A 13,572-nucleotide genomic window follows, 5' to 3' on the forward strand; every position below is an offset into this window, starting at 1 on the left:
GGTGTGGTGCAGGAGACGAACGACACAGGGGAAGTGGTCGCTCGAATAGGTGTCAGAAAGGACATACCACTCGAACCGACGGGAAAGAGTGGTAGAACAGATCGAGAGGTCCAAGTGGGAGTAGGTATGAGTAGAGTCCGAGAGGAAAGTCGGGGCGCCGGTATTGAGGCAGACAAGATTGAGATGGTTGAAGACATCCGCCAAGAGTGAGCCTCTTTGACAGGATGCAGGAGAGCCCCAAAGGGGATGATGGGCATTGAAGTCGCCAAACAATAAGAACGGCGGGGGAAGCTGATCGATCAGGTGCATCATGTCAGCCCGACTAACAGCAGATGACGGTGGAGTGTAGACGGTACAAACTGAAAAAGTAAAAGCAGAAAGAGTAATGCGGATAGCTATTGCTTGGAGTGGGGTGGTCAATGGGATGGGATGGTAATAGACATCGTCCCGAACGAGCAACATGACCCCACCATGAGCTGGGATACCGTCCACAGGGGCGAGGTCATACCGCTCCGAGGTATAGTGGGAAAAGGCAATACGGTCAGTCGGGCGCAACTTGGTTTCCTGGAGACCAAGGACGAGCGGACAGTGCAGGCGGAGGAGCAGTTGTAATTCCTCCCGATTAGATCGAATACCTCTTATGTTCCAATGAAACAACGCCATTGCTAGTCAAAAAGTTGGGGGAACGAGACGGGGAAGAGCTGGTCACCTCGATGGCCGCGGAGGGCCAGGTTGCAAGGCAACAACGCTACAACTGACGGCAGGCGGATCCGGTTCCATCGACTCGTCGCCAGCTGCGGCCGCTGTCCCTGATTGTGTAGGAGGGGCCGCATCAGTTGCCGACAAAAGGCCGGCGGAACGCCTGGCAGCAGAGCGTCCCGGCGAAACTGAGGACGGCCGGGAGCAGTGACTCACGGATGAAGCGTCAGATGAAACGCGCCGGGGTGGAGAGGGGGATAGAGACTTCTTCTTGGAGGCCTTCTTGGAAGGCCGAGGAGGCACAGGGATGGTGGGCTGGACCCGAAGAAGGTCCTCACGCGCGGGGTCCGTTTTGGAACGCCGGACCTCGGAAGCTGGGGTCCGGAACGTTTCCCCGATGGACGCCTGAGAAGAGGATCGCTTCTCAGGTGGCGTGGGGGGGGGAGGAGGAGGAGGAGGAGGAGGAGGAGGAGGAGGAGGAGGAGGAGGAGGAAGGGTGGCCCCTGGGGCAGGGGGGGTGGGGGCCGCGGGGGAGGAGGAGTTGGAAGGGAGGGATTTGGGAGGCGGAGGCAGAGCCCCCTGATGGGCAGAGGAGGCGGAGGGGGGACAGGATAGAGGTGAGGATACAGCGGAAGGAGTGGACACAACTGAGGCAAACGAAGTGGCCAGTGACACGGGATGAAGGCGGTCATACTTTTTCCTGGCCTCAGAATAAGAGAGCCGATCCAAAGTTTTGATTTCTTGTATCTTTTTCTCCTTCTGATAGACGGGGCAGTCTGGGGACCTAGGCGAGTGGACGCCAGGACAATTAGGGCACCGAGGTGGTGGGGTGCAAGTATGTTCCTCACGAAGAGGACGTCCACAGTCGCCACAAAGGGGCTCAGCCTCACACCGGGACGACATGTGCCCAAAGCGCAAACACCTAAAACAGCGCATAGGAGGCGGGACGTAAGGTCGCACGTCGCACCGGTAGCACATCACCTTTACCTTCTCCGGGAGAACGTCCCCCTCGAAGGCGAGGATAAAGGCCCCGGTGTCGATGCGACGGTCTTTGGGGCCGCGCTGGACTCGCCGGACGAAATGCATGCCGCGGCGCTCCAGGTTGGCCCTGAGCTCCTCATCAGATTGTAGCAGGAGGTCACGATGAAAAATAACCCCCTGCGTCCTATTGAGTGCCAGATGTGGGACAATGGAGACTGGGATGTCCCCTAGGCGGTCGCACGCCTGGAGTGCCGCCGACTGTGTGGCAGAGGTGGTCTTGATAAGAACGGACCCTGATCGCATCTTGCTGAGAGCCTCGATTTCCCCGAAGATGTCCTCAATGTGCTGAACAAAGAACATGGGCTTGGAGGTGGCGAACGTCCCCCCATCTGTTCGAGAACAGACCAAATAGCGGGGGAAGTACTTCGCCCCAAGCCGGCGGGCCTGTCCCTCCTCCCATGGAGTGGGCAAGGGGGAAAGGGCAGGAGAACCAGAACTAGAAACGGTACCTTTTCTTTTGGAAGACTCGGCCGCAGAGCGACCTGATACGTGTTGACGTTTCATGTGCGAAACGTCCGCCCCGATACCACCCACTCCGACCAGGGGCTCTCCCCACGGGCGCCACCCAGCCGCAGCAAGGGCCACCTGGCAGGATGACCATTGCCGGGAGTCCTGATGCCCCAAGGAGACGGGCATCTACTCCTTGGCCAACGTGGGGAGGGTGCAGCTCAGGTATCGGCAGTACGATCCCTGTGTTGTCAGGGGGCTACAACCTAGAGGGTACATGACGACCCCACCACAACGGGCTGGCTACCATGCTGGATTTCTGGTGCCATGGAAAGTCCATCATGATCGCTGGTGCAGATGGAGATGCACTATGGGCGTAACTTGGACAACCCATCAGGCGTTTAGGCCCAATTTGAGGAATAATGGGTATGGTGACAACGCCGGTGCAATGCTGAGTGCCAAGGTCTTAGTGCACTTAGGACCAGTGGTACACCATGTAAGGTGTCCTTCCCCAAAAGGCTCGTACTTCTGTAGAATTTTGAAAAATGGAGGTCAAACCCCAAGGGGGACCAACACATAGAAGGCCGAAACGGTTGAAACTCCTTTTAGTCGCCTCTTACGACAGGCAGGAATACCTCGGGCCTATTCTTACCCCGGACCCGCAGGGGGTCTAGTGGAGGTTACCAGTGTTGTTAGAAACCAGTTGCAGGTGTACACAAACTGTTAGCATTCTACGCATTCCAGTCCACTCCAGCTAGGATATCTTTCTGAGAGCAGTTACATAGTTACAGAGCTTTCAGCACTGGCTTTGGAGTCGGGAGAAGTTTAACCCTGTCTTGTGGGCAAAAGTGAGGCTAGTGACTATTATTTACACTGACTGGATGTGTATCAGTGCAGGCAATTAATCCAGATCCAACAATAAACGTTTCCAAGTAATTTACACAGTCATGTAATCTGTCCCACAGACCACATGTTGAGAGAAGTGTGCGAGTTAATCTGCATGATCAGATTAGTACCTGTACTTTACTTCTCCCAAATATAGTTGTGTCTTACCAATGGATCGATTCGCTCAGTTACGCAACAGAAACGAAGCTTACACAAGAGTTGGTAATGGTGATGCAAGTTCTAATCTACTCAAGTGGTATTCTCCATACCTTTCTCCCAGCAACTGATTGGGTCCTAGATCACTAAGGTGCGTATAGTAAACAGCTTTAAAAGTTATGGGGGCTGTTATGCATACTGTGAAAGAATAATAGTAACAACCCAATGTGTGTGCCATTTTAGGAAATGGCTGCTATACATGATGGACAATAATGTTGTTGAACAGAACAAATATGGCACGAGATATAAATGCTACAGTTCAGGTAAAGGTGTCCACAACGGGTAGCAAGAGAGACCACATGCTCCCTCCCGTAGTCTGTTGTACAGACTTAATTCCTTACACATTTCTAGAAATGATTCTCTGGTATTCTACTAATCCCAGATTTAACACAGCACAGCTTGCTGTTATAGTGTTACAAATGCTGCTGTCCTGTTGGCACGCATGGACTTTTGCATGTCATACTGGGGAGACAAGGACAGTTCGGGTTCAGTTCTTTTTCCCCACATCAGTCTTGTTCAGTGGTTCTCAGCCTTAGGGGAATTACTCCCTGGGGGGCTTAAATTAAATTTTCTGTTGGGTAAAAAATGAAAGGGTTTAACTGTGTGTGTCACAAAACTAAATTATTTTTGTAAGATCAATGTTTCAGAAGGTTATAATCTTAAGTACCCAAGTTATCAATAATTACACTTTTTTATTTCAAATACTAGCATTAATGTATGAGACACCGTGGCAAATGTAATACCTTGTGAAATGAGTGTTAAGGAGTCCAGCAATCAAGTGTAAACAGTAAGTATAGTGCACACATTTTCACTTGGTTGGTTTGAAATGAGTCTGCAGGTCACTAAGGAGAGGTGTGGTGCAGAGAAAGTTTATCTTAACAAATGTCTAGCCTCGATAAAGATGGTTAGCTTTCTTTTCAGAAGAGAAATTGCAGGTAGCACTCACAATGCACTGAGAAGTGCTTCATTTTATATATATTAAAAAAAACAGTTTTTATTAAAAGACTGTTGTAAATAAGGAGTACCAATTGTCTCATTGAATCATTAGTTTGTGATTTAATAGAACACAGATAAACGGAAAATTATTCATTTTAGAAATAAAGTTCAGCTAGATGCTAATGTTGATGGTGATGGGAATGGGGAGAAGGTGTAATGTTTTCAGAAAGGTTGGGAACTACTGCTCTAGTTGAATGCTAAACCTGAATTACACCTGAAACAACCTAAAAAAAATGTTTGCTCAAATTTAATTATGCCAGTCAATGCGAAAAATTGAAGACACAAAAAAAAAAAAAAATTACAGAAGACCCATTAACATGAGCAGGTGTGAAGCTTAATAAGCAAAAGTTATACATAGCTTCAAGAAGTAATAACCAATATTTAAAGTTTATTTCTTGACTATGAAAGTACTATCAGTACCGTTTGTTGCTGGTTGTTTTCATCGATATTTAGCAGGATTATCTCAGTCAAGGAGTGCCAAAAATGGCAGGGAATTATAGAAGTTGCGAGCTAAGTATAACACAGAAAACTTTTCAGTTACTTGCATGAGAAGCAACCCACATGTATGGATTTGTGGCCAGACTGCTAACATTCTAGCAGGTAAAGAGACACATTCACGGACTGACCACACCTGCTGTTGACAATAATTCTGACATGGTTCTTAATGTCCACCACAGGTAGAAGTGGCAAATCAGAGGACGTTCAGTTAGAGGAGACAAAGGGAAACGATAGAAGTAACTGAACGAGACAACTTGCCCCAAATTTACACACTCTGTTAGCCATAGACTGATGACATGTATTTACAATTGCTGTGCTTTGGGAAATACTGATAATGGCAAGTTTAAATGTGAATTTTATATTGTGTCAATGATGAAAAACTATTACAGTTGTTAAATCACTCGCTTGAGACATGTACATCTCAAAGTTCTGGATGTATGCTTCTCAAGTGCTATACACGGTAATTACAATGTCCGTGAAACATTTTCCAAATAAAAAAAATAAATAAATAAAAATAAAAAAAGAATCGGTGTACATAAAGGGATACATGTAACTTAACAAATTATACAGTATGGGTAAGACACACACTCCAAGTTATTTTTAAACATGATGCCAGCAATTTAGTTTGGAAAACCACCAACAGGGGCACCATTGACTATAGTTGCTGAAAACAGCAGTGATCCAGGCACAGAAAGCAGTGTGTGTGTGTGTGTGTGTGTGTGTGTGTGTGTGTGTGTGTGTGTTAGAATTTGCCCAGTGCCAATTGGTAGTGACTGTGGAAAAGAGCTTTCTGTGGCAAGTTTCACAAGAGACCACCAGTTTAGAACAGCACAGTGAAGTGGTACAAGCATACCGAAAGACCACCTTCACTCAGGGGACTGTCGACAGTATCGCCTTTCTCAACAAGTTGCAATGCAGCTCACGGCACGTGACAGAACTGACGACAGATAGTTTATGTTACAAGAAAATGGCACGTCTTCCACATTACCACAATTTTCGATGAGATTAACTGAATGGGACGTCACCAACCACGTGGGCCACCTTGTATCCTCTGACTTGGCACTACTCCAGTGGACACTACAGTCAGAAGACTTGTTGGCTCACAATGCTTTTCCTTATGGTGTTACACGAAGCTTGCTGTTCACATTCCACTTTTACTACAGAACCTCAAAAACTTGTGACACCACACGGTAGCAGCTATTCTTACCGCCAGTCTCTATGTGCTGGGTCATGTGTGGACAGGTGGACTGGCAATTAAATATGTGTTGAACAGCGGACACACAGAATATTTATAATACCGTAAGAAAAAGTTTGAGTGTTTGTCTTTCACATACTGTACCATCCATTACGTTGGTCCCGTGGTTAGCGCGAGCAACTGCGGAACAAGAGGTTCTTGGTTCAAGTCTTCCCTCGAGTGAAAAGTTTAATTTTGATCTGCTGAAACGTTTGAGTTCAGCTACTTATGCTATTAGGGTCATTGCAAATTTTGGTGATATACATTTGAGTAAATTAGCTTACCATGCCTATTTTCATTCTCTGCTTTCGTATGGCATCATATTCTGGGGTAACTCATCATTGAGTAAAAGAGTGTTCATTGCACAAGAGTGTGTAATCAGAATAATTGCTGGAGCTCATCCAAGATCATCCTGCAGATACTTATTTAAAGAGCTAGAAATCTTCACTGTGGCCTCACAATATATATATTCACTTATGAAATTTGTTATTAACATTCTGAACGAATTCAAAAGTAATGGCAGTGTACATGGCTACCACACTAGGAGAAAGAGTGATCTTCACGACTCAAGGTTAAATCTTTGGCTCAGAGGGGGTAAATTATGCTGCCACAAAAGTCTTTGGTCACTTACCTAATAGCATCTAAAGTCTGACAAATAGCCATATACCAATTAAAAGGTAATTAAAAGAATTTCTAAATGGCAACTCCTTCTACTCATTAGATGAATTTTTGGATATAGTAAGTGAGTGATTTCCCAACGCCCACAAAAAAAAAATTAAAAAAAAAAGAAATTAAAATTATTGAGTGTCATGTAATATTTTGTCTAATGTAATATCTTGTGTAGACACCTTTTGCCGGCCGAAGTGGCCGTGCGGTTAAAGGCGCTGCAGTCTGGAACCGCAAGACCACTACGGTCGCAGGTTCGAATCCTGCCTCGGGCATGGATGTTTGTGATGTCCTTAGGTTAGTTAGGTTTAACTAGTTCTAAGTTCTAGGGGACTAATGACCTCAGCAGTTGAGTCCCATAGTGCTCAGAGCCATTTGAACCATTTTTTTAGACACCTTTTATTAACCTGACACGTTCCACATGATTACGAAGTGTCGTATTCATGATCTATGAAACAAGTACTAATCTAATCTAATCTAATCTTGTTGTTTACCATGTACCTGCAACAATTTTTTTTCATGAACTCTTGCAATATTAGGTGTATTTCTGTGTACTGCAACTTCTTGTACAATTGCTGAAGCGATGTAAGCAAATTATTTTTACTATTGTATTAATTTTTAATATATTTTATTACCATCATACTTATAATTGTAGGCATCTGTGGCATGTTAAAAGTGGGTTTTTCCCTTGCGAGGGAGGGGGGGGGGGGGGGGGGGGGAGGAGTTGTGTGTGGGATGGGCACAGAGACAGTAACTGTGACACTTCCCCTTTCCCCTAGAATCAAACCTTGGATCCGTGAGCATGTATAATTAAAAAGTGCAGTGCAACGTGACGTGACGTACCCGTAGTTGTCGTAGCAGACGGCGGGCCGCGCGGCGCCGGGGTGCGATATTTTGCGGCCGGACTCTGCGTGCGGCGGCAGCGTGCGGCGGCTCGCAGCGCCCTGGCCGCCCGCAGCTGCTGCTGCCGTCCTGGCGCCCCCCTGCTCGGCGTGAGGCGTCGCGGCGGCAGACGCGGGCCGTGGCCTAAGCAGCGGCGTCTCCGTGCCGTTCACCAGGAAGCCGGACGGCGGCGACGCGTCCGACGACGGGGACTTCTCGGGGCTCGCGCCCTCGGCGTTGTCCTCCCGTCCCTGTCCAAAGCGGATTCGGAAATTGATAGCATCACATTGAGTCGAATCCTAAAGAGGGAAACAATTGGAGTGATGAAAAAATCGACAGTATAACTGCACCTCTCGAAGAATACCCGAAATATGACCCTAAAACACCGTACCCAAAAGCAAAGTGTCTGTGCAACCAATGCTTCACAATGAAGCCCGAAGAAACCACATGTTTTGCAAAAATTGTGTGCGCAGTTCGGACCGAAGACAGGTGGAACACGAGTATCAGTGTACGAACCATTCAACGAAACATTATCTATATGGGCTTTCGGAGCCGAAAGCCCACTCGTCTACCCTTGATCGCTGCACGACACAAAGCTTTACGCCTCGGCTGGGCCCGTCAACATGACACTAGGGTGGTGTTGACTGGAAACATGTTGCCTGATCGGGCGAGTCTGATTTCAGATTGTATCGAGCGGATGGGCGTGTACGGGTATGGAGACAACCTCATGAATCCATGGACACTGCATGTCAGCAGATGACTGTTCAAGCTGGTGGAGGCTCTGTAACGGTGTGGGGCGTGTGCAGTTGGGTGATCTGGGACCCCTGGTACGTCTAGATACGCCTCTGATAGGTGACACGTACGTAAGCATCCTTTCTGATCACTTGCATCCATTCATATCCATTGTGCATTCTGACGGACTTGAGCAATTTCAGTAGGGCAATACGACGCCCCACACGTCCAGAATTGCTACAGAGCGGTTCTGAGTTTAAACACTTCCGCTGGCCGCAAGAGTCACCGGGAATGAACATTATTGAGCGTATCTGGGATGCCTCGCAACGTGCTGTTCAGAAGAGATATCCACCCCGTCGTACTCCTACGGATTTATGGACAGCTCAGCAGCGTTCATGGTGTCAATTTCCTCCAGTACTACTTCAGACATTAGCCGAGTCCATGTCACGTCGTGTTGCGGCACTTCCGTGGGCTCGAGGGGGCCCTACACAGTATTATGCAGGTTTACCAGTTTCTTTGGCTCTTCAGTGTCTAACAGAAGATTTACTGGATAACGCCGAAAGCTCCATGTTGTTCGTCGATGATGCTGTTGTACACAGGGAAGTCGCAACGCAAATATAGTCGGTCGGTAAACTGACGAGCTGGCAACGATCTTGGTGGGAGAAGTGGCCTTCCCCGGAAGAACCACGTAACTGCGCTACTGGCACTCCACAAAATCAGGTGCCTGCTTCGTGTTCAGCAGTGTTAGTGCAGTATGTCGTGATGTACGTTCGCGTGACTTTAGTTACCAGTTCAGTTAGTATATTTTGGTGTTATACTTGGTTATTCAGATGTGACGGATTAGCATACAACATCGCAAGAAAATGTGCACAATTCTAAGTAGAGCTATTTTCGGAATAAAGACCATTCGGACGTCTCTATCACTATTACAGCTTCTCATGAGTCGGCATCAAAAGAACTACTGGCTAGTATTACCCGTTGCAAACAAACGGCTGCAATTTACACAAAGGTCAGCTTTGACACAACAGGACGCATCGGAGAACGCGAAAATAAACCACATGGTTTACGGGATAGACCAAGACAGAGCGCTACGGATCTTGGGAGGAAATCCATGGCTTTTTAAACAGCTTTACAAAATGGAGAATTCAATAAACGATGAGCGACTTTTACATAGTTATTAAAAAATAGTGCCCACATTACGTAATTTAGTGAAACAAAATATCCATTTTCCCCCGGGTAGATTTCTTTACAAGACACTGCGACAAATGGACTTTCTCTGTAATAGATCTTAAAAAAAAGATTGTGATAGAAAACCTGGAATAATTGAAACATTATCGTCTCTTACACAATGTCGGCACGTTCGTGGCGTTGAGAGCATCATGGACAATGTTATTGGCAGTCACAGCGGTAAATCTTGGACCCAACGCTGGGTTTCTTTATTGGCCTACATCAATGTTATCCTCATCAAAATATTCCCCTCATTACATATTATATACTTGTGGCAGCGCTTTTTTCAATTCCCGAAACACTACTAGAATTACATCTTTGGGATAGCTTTTAGCCCTCTCAGCGATGCGTTTTAATCCCGTCCACGCTTGTAACACAATTTCCTTTAAGGTCTTCTTTACTTTTAGGGACACAGTCACATGGGTGGCACACACACGGAGGCTAGAGCATCATTACAGTACTGTCTTCGGCGAAAAATTCACGAAAAGACAACGAAGTGTGAGCAGGTGCATTAACGTGGGGAGGATAACTGCACTGTGTTGTGTTTAAAATTCTATCGTAATATATCCGTTTAAGGGGAGATGGAAGACGAACAACAAATGAACAGATATTCGGTTCCAATTTGTAATCTATATATTCTATACTCACCGACTTATGATGTCTGCTCCTCCGTTAAAGTACCTAACGTTAAAGTAATGTATGGTATTCTACAATGTTGTGTTTCTGAAGACGGCAATCGTCTTCTGTATTCCAGCAGCTTTAATTCGTTAACTGATTTATCTAAAAATAAAAACTGCCCGGATGTATCTCATGCAGAATATCAATGCTTGGTCCAAGGATTGGCAGTTGGACCTCACCAGAAAGAATGCGAGGTTCTGTGAACAAACGGGCGGAAAATACAGTTACTGTATGATTACACGGTTAGCGAACAAACACCGAATGCAGTCACATCCATCTAATATCTGGAAGTATGCGTACAGCTGTTGCTGCTGAATTTAATTTTCATCTGACGCAATCAAAAAAACGCTTCAAAAGTGAACTTCCATCAGCCTACAAGGGCCCTCGTCAGCGACGTAAAATGAAAGCAATAAATGATGATCAAAACAGCAATGGTTTACCATCGTTTGGCTGCGACTATGAGCAGAACTGCCATTTATTGTTGCTTGTTGGTGTTGCTTTACTTGTTGATCCTCTTTCCAAGTTACAACCTATGAATGTTTCAGTCACATTATTGGAGGAAATGACGATAGTGCATTAATTCACTGAATTCCATGGCAGCGTTAGTTACACTTCCAATACCTCAAGCATTCTTAAAGAATGTTAAGTTCGTCACTACTTCCTGTTTTGCAGAGTGAAACAAACCGTGAACGCTAGAAACTGGAGTCTCAATGAGGGCTCGACATATGTAGTATACTCAGAACGGTTGGCTTCGTCACTGACCTTGAGACGCCACGAGAATAAGGCCTGCATAAAAAAATTCTCAGCACTGCACACCATTTACTATTCCTTTATCCTGTGTGATACTTCGCCTTAAAATATCATGCTTCACAGCATGTAATAGAGTTTCCTTTCCTTATACCACTCCACTGGCCCCTCTATTGAATAAGAACAACGCTTCGATAGAAGGAGAAACTACCTATGCAGTTTTCTAATGATAGTAACTGTTACATGTAGCTTGCTGTAATTTTGGACACACAATAGGCATATAACGTTGTTCATTCTAAATGAGAAGCTGAAAAAGAACAAACATTTGTCGCAACACAGTTTGTATCAGAAAACTTCCCTATACTAAAACGGAATGGGGAACAAAACTATTTTGCCATCGTCATTGGTAACATATTTTTACGTCATGGTCGAATGAGGCTTGCGATCTACAGTATGTATTTTGGTAACGAAACTGGTTATATACTTAAGTTTATCGCGTCTTTTTTTTATCGATGTCCATTTTTTGTACAGTCGAGAATACAACTGTGATACATGAATGGTGTTAACAGTCAAACAGCAGCAGCGAAAGAATCAAACCCATATAAAAGCCTTTCAATATTCACTTAAGTCTACCTTCAATGCAAATTACGTTACTGGTCTGGATGTTTGAGTATATAGTGAGGAGACAAAACATTATGACTACCAGATTAATAGCGTGCCATGGGTTCGGGAAGTGCTCGGTAGGTTTCCGGAGGTATGTGGAGCCAGATGTTCTCGCAGAGATCCCGTAAGTTACTGGCTGGTGGAACGTGGGCGCGGAACGGCGCCCGGCAGCTTCCCAGACGTGTACCATCGGGTTCAGATCGCGAGGATTTCGTGGCCACGACAGCAACGTCAGTTCACTATCATGCTGCTCAAACGGGCGTATAGCACGGCGGCCTTGTGACACGGGCTGTCATCTTGCTGGAAGATCCCATCGTCTACGGTGAAGGCATCGAGCATGAAGGGATGCAAGCGATCCCCAATAACGTTCGCCTAGTGCTATCGATTACCATCACAGACCCCATGGAAGCACAGAAGAATACTGCATTAGCATAATACTGCCCCCACCCCCGCGCCAGCAACCGCCTTGCGTACATGGCGCAGAGCATATTTCGAGCATCCGTTCGCCTGGATGGCGGCGTATACAGAAACGACCATCGATCTTAACAAGAAACACGATTCATCCGACCAGGTGACACGTCTGCGCTGACCCACGGTCGAAACTCTGCGACCTCGTGCTCACTGCAATCCCGACTGACGCTGTCTGGGTGTCAACATGAGAACACACAAAGGTCGTCTACCGAGAAACCCCATGATCAACCAAGTGCATTGCATGGTATGCTCCGAAAGACTTGTACCTGAACCAGTTATAGCTCTGAGCACTATGGGACTTAACTTCTGAGGTCAGCAGTCGCCTAGAACTTAGAACTAATTAAACCTAACTAACCTAAGGACATCACACACACATCCATGCCAGAGGCAGGATTCGAGCCTGAACCAGTGCTGTATTCTGTACTGAGATCCGGCTATCCTGTTTAAGACAGCGGGCACGCCGCCGACCTCCAGCATCTGTGATGAGGTGTGGACGCCCAACATCTTGTCGCCTGCTCGTGGCTTCACCGAACTCCGACCATTCTCCACAGATCCTCACGACAGTGGGACGCGAACAGCCGGCCATCTGCGCCGTTTCCGAGACGCTCGCTCGCATACACCTGGCATAACAATCCGCTCTTCGTCACAGCCGCTAACGTCAGAGGATTCCCCGATTTGCGCCCCGTATCGTCACTAGCATGATTCTATATTCGTCTCTGCTCCGTTCACATATTCGTACTTTCCTTACCGCGTCATACGCCTGCAACGCCACCAGAGGGGCATGCAGTCTCGCGGTGGGCAAGGGTGATAACGTTCTTGGTGATCAGCGTAGGTAATCATCGAGGTTGTGAAATGAGTAAATAAAAAGTGTTTCCAATTTTTCACAGCAAAATCATTCGTCGTAGTTACGCGCTTTCGGCGCTAAAAATGTGCAAAAACGTCATGGTGTGTGTTTTTCTTACAATTATAAAAACACAAATTTAATACATGGGTGATACGTATTAGTAACACTTACTGAACTTGAGAGTACTATCGGCATTGTTTAATGCTACTTACAGATAGGCTTGCTTACCTCAGCGATGCGCAGAGCCGCCAGGCTATCGCACGACACATCTCGTGGCATCTCACAGTAGCGCATGTTGGCCATGGGCGGTCGTGTCACAGAGGTCCCATGTCTGGAACAGAACAAACATCCGGGCTCACACGGGTTTCAATTATCGTGCCCTGTCAGCGCGTCGCGGATCAGTTTGGTCGTCACCGCAGTGTCCATTGCCTCCTCGCCTGGCTCAGTTCTACAAACACCAGGCGTGTAGCAATCTCCTTGATGGAGCTCCTAACCTGGAACTAGTTACCAACAACGCTAGTGAAAGTGAAGCAGGCGGCACTTGCCATGTGTATAAGACGGCTGCTCGTTTTCATATTGCAGAATCAGTTACTTTCTGTCAGTCTACTCCGCTCTCTCACTGTATTCCCGAGTGTGTGCCGGCTAC

The 13,572-nt window shown here is 46.6% G+C and overlaps 1 protein-coding gene across 8 annotated transcripts in view; it reads right to left on the bottom strand.

Annotated features, from left to right (window-relative positions):
* Positions 1–13,572, bottom strand: part of LOC126480948 (ras-specific guanine nucleotide-releasing factor RalGPS2) — a 365,602-nt gene that overhangs the window by 21,602 nt on the left and 330,428 nt on the right. For all 8 annotated transcript variants that reach the window (XM_050104370.1, XM_050104372.1, XM_050104371.1 and 5 more), the window contains 2 exons: positions 13,155–13,257; positions 7,526–7,815 (listed from right to left, as the gene is read on the bottom strand). In XM_050104370.1, coding sequence (XP_049960327.1) covers positions 7,526–7,815; positions 13,155–13,229 — 365 coding nt within the window. In that variant the 5' untranslated portion in view covers positions 13,230–13,257. The remainder of the gene's footprint in view (positions 1–7,525; positions 7,816–13,154; positions 13,258–13,572) is intronic.

This window comes from Schistocerca serialis, chromosome 5, assembly GCF_023864345.2.
Source record: "Schistocerca serialis cubense isolate TAMUIC-IGC-003099 chromosome 5, iqSchSeri2.2, whole genome shotgun sequence".
In the NCBI taxonomy this organism is placed as follows: Eukaryota; Metazoa; Arthropoda; class Insecta; order Orthoptera; family Acrididae; genus Schistocerca; species Schistocerca serialis.